Here is a 6,118-nt window from a genome sequence, read left to right as displayed (position 1 = left end):
TTGTATTCTTCATTTGGTGCACCAAATCAGAATTCAGAATAGGACTACATATTTCCATTTTGCCCCTAAAATGAACATATGTCCATGCATAATAGGTCATTCTTATTCTCAATTTGATTTTCCCAAATTAAATAGTTTTTCTAGAGCCATAGCATCCCATCATATTACCAACATAGACATGTTGTGGGTTGTGGCTACTACACGTCGGGGTTGGGAACAAGGCCTACGCTGGCACCTTCCCTTGTCATTTCCATCGCTGCCCACTTTCTCACCTTCTGCCATGTTACTTTACTATAGTTTCTTCTCTAGTTTCTCCCTTTCAAACATCAGTAGATCAACGCATGTCTTTGTAAATCTCCAAGAGAAGGGATCTATTTATCTAGGTCTGCATCACACTGCCTTCCCTATAATTGAGAGTGGAGCATTCCTTGCACTCATCAATCTATCACTCTTTGTATTTGTTTTAAGGGAAGAAGGTTTATTTAATTAATTGTTTTGAAACATCTGCCAAGTTTTTATTTGAGAAATGTCAAAGATGGGTGACACAGATCTTATTAGTAGCATGATGGAGGCAACATCTTCGATTGTCAATTAGCGATGTTTTTGTTAAGCTTTATGAAAAATTCATCTCATAGGAACATATATGGAATAATTTTGAAATATATATTAAAAAATTAAGGTATAAATTCTCACATATTAATATTTTGTTTTTTCACAGTAAGCAGATCTAAAGTTTACATCAATACATTGTCAAATTATTATTTGGATAACTAGGAATGCAAAAAAATGTAATTTAGTTAGTTCATTGAATCATTATCTATTCATAGAATGTTTTTGGAACAAATAAATTTTTCAAAAAATTTTAAAAATATATAAATTGAATCTTATTCTAATTTCAATTGTGTACAACCAAACAATAAATTAATAAATTTCCAATCAAATTTTAGGTGAACCAAATAGGACTGGAATCACCATTTCCCATTCCCCATTCCCATTCCCATTCCTGTTTTCAATTCCTACACCTACAACCAGACGGGCCCTTAATGAATTTCATTAGTATTTATGGTATTTTTCATATTAGAACCTGTAATGTCTAGATATACTCATTTAGACTCGTAACCATCTTATTAATACCTTCTATTATTATTCTAATTTATTTTATTCAACGTGAGAATATCCCTTGAATATAAAATATGAGCGTATGATGTGTATATGCCATTTAAAATTGGTGTTAATACCGATGCTCTAGTGCTCACCTTCCCCATTGCTCCCGTTTAAGGTGCCTCCGCAAAGATTTTCTTCGAATTGTTTGTCATCTAAGCATAATTATTTATCAAGATTTCAAAGGATCTCCACATAAAATATAAAGGCGTTCTTGTTAAAATATTTACCCAAGATAACATCTAAGATCAAATTGTTTTAATGGCCTTTTACTATAAAAAGATGATCTACTGACGGACTTCATTCAAATTCAATCGACCAAGGAATTTTGTGTTCAGGTTGCCTAAGTAGAGATATTCTCCCACCTCCATGGCAGATGTCACAAATGATATAACTTTCCCATTTGAATCATCAAACGTTTTGATAATTGTACCATCTTCTCCAACCTTTGCCACCATTGCCCAACCAGTTGTGAACCCAAACTGATTCAATAATGTTGGATATCTTGCCAATATATGTCTGAAAATGGAATATTTGAACATGAATTGTACTGCCTTGATACGCAACTGCACACATTAAGAAGTACAAATTAGTTTTCAATTTTATAGAGAGATTTTTTAGGTACCTTTAAGATAGCGATAGAAAATGAAAATTTTTAGGTACCTTTAGGATAGCTATCCAATATGAATGCCCATCTGAAGCAATATTTATGTTATCCGGGCCTCCAGGCAAATTATCCACAAGAACTTCTGTTTTCCCAGATTTCTCTCCTTTAATCCAATATTTAGGACACCTAAACCTATCCACTTACAAGAATTTATAGCTTAAATATATATAGATCAAATTAGTATTTTTCTCAAATATTTTAAACAATAAATTTTTTAATCAGATGAATTTAATAATTTGCACTCTTAATTCTCCTAGACAATCAGAATTCTAATGATCTACAATGTAGATTCAATCTTAAATATTTAGTTTTTTTTAGTAATTAGAATACATATAATCTAACTTAATGTGTCTTGATAGCTTTATATTTGATTGTATGATCAATTTTTTATCAATGTTTTCAATCATGTTCCATGTACTTGTAATCAGAATGAGTTAACTTTAAGAGAGAAAATGATCTTTGATAATAGATCATGTTCTATGATCTGTTATGAAAAATTAATCACACAGTCAAAACTAAAAGCTATCAAGAAAAGCTAGATTAATGTATGTACATACAGCCATTATAAAATAAATTATTAGAATATGCCATTATAATTATTATGTAAAACTTACTTCCAAGTCTCGCAGATAGCCACATAGTCTTCAGATGGAGGCAGGGCTACTCCATTTGCAAAGGCAAGGCCATCAAGCAGCACACTTGTCTTTTTGGTTTGTGGGTCATATTTGAGAAGGCGGCCATATGGTTCTCCTTCTAGAAAGTCCAAAATGCAACGGCTATATGGAAACTTTGTACTGGCATTTGAGAAATATAAACTTCCATCACTACCTTCCACAACTGCGTCAACAAATCTGAAAAAACCAAATCATCAAACATAGCGCTTGTTCCATGCAAGTTTTTATCTCAACAGTGAGATATTAAGTATTGAGCTTGATTAGTATAAATGAAAGCCCACAACCAACCTGATTTTTTCTCCATCGATTTTAGAAGTTATAATAGAGACTTCCTCATCACTAACTTTGAGCAGGCCCTGCAGAGTAATGAATATGTTTCCTTGTCTATTTAGATCAAACAAACATGGTGTCCCACAATATGCATATAAAGAATTTAAAGGGCATCTATTGGTCTTTTGAATAGAGTCTATACATCTGACTTGTGTTGAATTAGTTAAATTGATCTTATATATCATATAAAATAGTTTAAAATAACTGTAGCTAATTTCCTAAATAATTTGTACCGAGGAACATGTTAAGAGACTATGCTATTGGTGCCCTCTGAAGAAGAAAATGAGGGGATTCTATATGCCATTGCTCTTGTGAAAAATAACCATGAAGACCCTAAGATAATGTTGAAAGAGTGGTTTTGAAGCAGCTAGTTGATTTGGAGAGAGTCGTCTAGCATTTGCTTACAGCTGATTCCATCACTTTTAGCACAGGTTTTGTTCATGTCAAGATTAATGAGGATGCTAACAGCAAGCTAAATTAGAGATTTGCAAGATTATTTTGTTTCTATGTAAAAATGTTCCTGAATTGGAGTTTAATTGATAAAGATGACATTATCTGTAAGAGAAATTATCTTTAAGATGCATTTCAACAAGGAAGAGGATTTTCTAATTGGTTCTTTCCCCTTGAACTCTTGAACCTTCAGATATTTAATAATGTTAGAAAGAGCTGTCCCCAAATATAAATATTTACCTACAGCTGGCAGTGTGGACAGGAGAAGATGAATAGCTGAGGCAAAATGCGCAAAGACAAGGATTTCTGCTAACTTTCCTGTTTTGATTTTGTCACTCAAACTATTCTTATGAGAAATTGCAACAATATGTGGTAGATGCCTTAAAATTAACAGGGTTAATGACTTTGATCAGAATCGACTTTTGAGTGGCAAGTTATTTGTTTTCTTGCTCATTGAAGTCATGGTTTGCTTCATCATTCATTGTGGCTCTTAAGTTATGTTAAAAAACAATTGTTCTTAATCTCAATATAATCTATTATTTATTTCAATCTTTTATCTAAAAAAAATAAAAATAAAAATAATAAGGATATGATAGATAAATAGGAGATGGGTTCCTATGAATCACTATTCATGAAATATAGGTCAATGAGTTTGATCCCTTCTCTCTAGTTTTAGTCTTGATTTGATTTTTGTTTATGCTTATTTATTTATTTTTAAATATTATAATGTAGTAATCTTTGAATAGAGTTAATTGCTAGATTTTCAGCTTCCTGAGTTCACTCCTTATGAGCTCATTTATATTTCATCTTTTGACTTAATATAAAAATTCAGTTCCCTCCCAATTTATCTAATTAAAAATTCTCACATTTTAAACTTCAAAATAAAAATAAAAATAATCATAACAAATTTACTACATTCTAAACTACTAAAATGAAATCAAAACAACTGTAATAGTAGCAATCTTACCCGCTCAGGATCACAAACAATAATATGTCCACTCCTGGACACAGCGAGGCCAAGAAGACTTCCTCCCACCTTCTTCCAATCTTCCCATGATCCATTTGGATGCATTCTTTTAATCCACCCATCTTGAGTTGCAGTGTAAATCAGTCCATTCCCATCTACAGCTGAATCCTCTGGCCCCTCCAAGAAGCCTTCCCCTAATTTCTCAATAGTCTGAACACAAGGAGTTCAGATAAATCTAAGTATATAAACCATTTAACTTGAAAAACACTCTGATATCATGAATAGAATCAACCCTTTTAGCAAAATCATAGAATGGTAAGTGGGAAATGACAAGATGTATCTTATAAATTTCCAATCTATAATATTGCTATGCAATTTCTGAATCTTTTTTTATGTAAAGAAAAGCAAAGATGAGTCATCAAAATTGATGAAACAGTTTTCACCGCCAAATACGATCTAATAAGATTCAATCCAGTCAATGTTTCACAAAAAAAAAACTATTAACTAGAGCTCAAAGATTTACTATTTGTTTGTGAAAACAGTGTTTACCTGCAGAACATTGTTCTTAACGAAGTGGGCTTGAGGTTCATAATCGGACTGAAAAATGCTGGGACCAGGTGAAATTGGTGAAAAGGCTATAATTTGCAGGAGCCATGCAACGAAACATGCTGAAACAACCGTCGCTACAGTTGATGGAGTGATCCAACCCATTTCCTCTCTTTGTACGGAATCTTGTGCTTTGTTATTTGTAGAACTTACAGTAGATCGCATAATTGAAGAGCCTCTAGTGTCTGTCACTACATGTACAGGAGTTCACCAAGAGAAATGTTTTTAAATGCGAATGAACTCTACTAGGAAGAAGTAGAATATGTAATGCCAAAAGCTCATGTATTAAGATTGACATTCTTATCTTTAAAAAAAATCTACCAAAGATATCATATTCAGATGTCAATTTTATCTAAATATAATTAATCTTTGATTGACACCTCATCCTAACTTATTTATAATTATTATTGTTTATTATTACCTGTTGAAATGTCATATTCAATACTTTTGGACCTCTTCAATTATTTCTACACAGCTTTCAAACAACAAAAATATAAAACTATAGAACAAATTAATCTATTAAGATAAGAATTTATCAAGAATCTTGTCTTATTGTAGAAGAGAATGGTGGCACTAGTTATGATTTTTATTGAGAAATGCAGAATAATTATAGCCAGTGTGCTCTATTATTTTTGCAGGTTTCTACTGAGGGCATCTTTGGTTTTCTTAACATAGGTGGTGAAAGAGTGAGAATTTAGTCCAGAAAGCATGATGCTATGGTCTAGCAAATATGGAAAAGGGGGGTTTTTCTTAGTTCATTGAGAACTTGATAAGCTACACGTAATTTTTTTCTTTTCAATTTGCTATATCATGATCATAGCTAGAAGGGTTGTGATATTGTTACCAGGACTCTATAGTATTTGAGTCAAACTCATTGACCCATATTTTATGATTAAAAGTTTACACAAACCCATCTCTCATGACAATGAATAAAACACTTAGCAGTGAGACATCCTGGGAGGCCAGCCATCCTAGTACTACTCCATCTTAAGAACACTTAATTACAAAGTTTCCTTCATTGTTAAACCCATGCTACTTGCAACCCTATTTACAAAACCTTCACCATGTGTTGTGCCTTATTAACCATTCATTAGAAATCCCCCTAAGCTCATCAATTGATATGTAGGAGATGTTTTCCACAACAAGTCAAATTGTGATATTGCTATCAAGATTTAACTGTGTAGTCTTTGAGTCAAACTCATTGACCTATGTTTCATGAGTAGTGGTTTACACAAACACATCTCTCATGGAAATGAATAGAAT

The 6,118-nt window shown here is 32.4% G+C and overlaps 1 protein-coding gene across 1 annotated transcript; it reads right to left on the bottom strand.

The window, feature by feature from the left end:
• Positions 1 to 1,351: 1,351 nt before the first annotated feature.
• Positions 1,352 to 5,132, bottom strand: LOC149572549 (protein STRICTOSIDINE SYNTHASE-LIKE 4-like). The gene is made up of 6 exons (XM_089813657.1): positions 4,799 to 5,132; positions 4,250 to 4,459; positions 2,791 to 2,858; positions 2,443 to 2,679; positions 1,825 to 1,960; positions 1,352 to 1,727 (listed from the first exon to the last, which is right to left on the bottom strand). The coding sequence occupies exons 1-6, from the start codon at positions 5,018 to 5,020 to the stop codon at positions 1,449 to 1,451; spliced, it is 1,152 nt and encodes a 383-aa protein (XP_089669783.1). The 5' UTR covers positions 5,021 to 5,132; the 3' UTR covers positions 1,352 to 1,448.
• Between the last annotated feature and the right edge of the window lie 986 nt (positions 5,133 to 6,118).

Source organism: Cupressus sempervirens, chromosome 2, assembly GCF_028749045.1.
Source record: "Cupressus sempervirens isolate cs-2001-9-10 chromosome 2, ASM2874904v1, whole genome shotgun sequence".
NCBI classification, from domain to species: domain Eukaryota; kingdom Viridiplantae; phylum Streptophyta; class Pinopsida; order Cupressales; family Cupressaceae; genus Cupressus; species Cupressus sempervirens.
This window is presented reverse-complemented; position numbering and strand designations above follow the sequence as displayed.

Bases quoted from the DNA above. Each gene is read 5' to 3' on its own strand.
- LOC149572549 (XM_089813657.1), bottom strand. From the start codon at position 5,020: ATGCGATCTACTGTAAGTTCTACAAATAACAAAGCACAAGATTCCGTA. The intron at 2,680-2,790 runs GTTGGTTGTGGG...TGGTTTTTTCAG, and splicing joins ATCGATGGAGAAAAAATCAG to ATTTGTTGACGCAGTTGTGG. The intron at 1,961-2,442 runs GTAAGTTTTACA...GTAAGTGGATAG, and splicing joins GCTATCTGCGAGACTTGGAA to GTTTAGGTGTCCTAAATATT.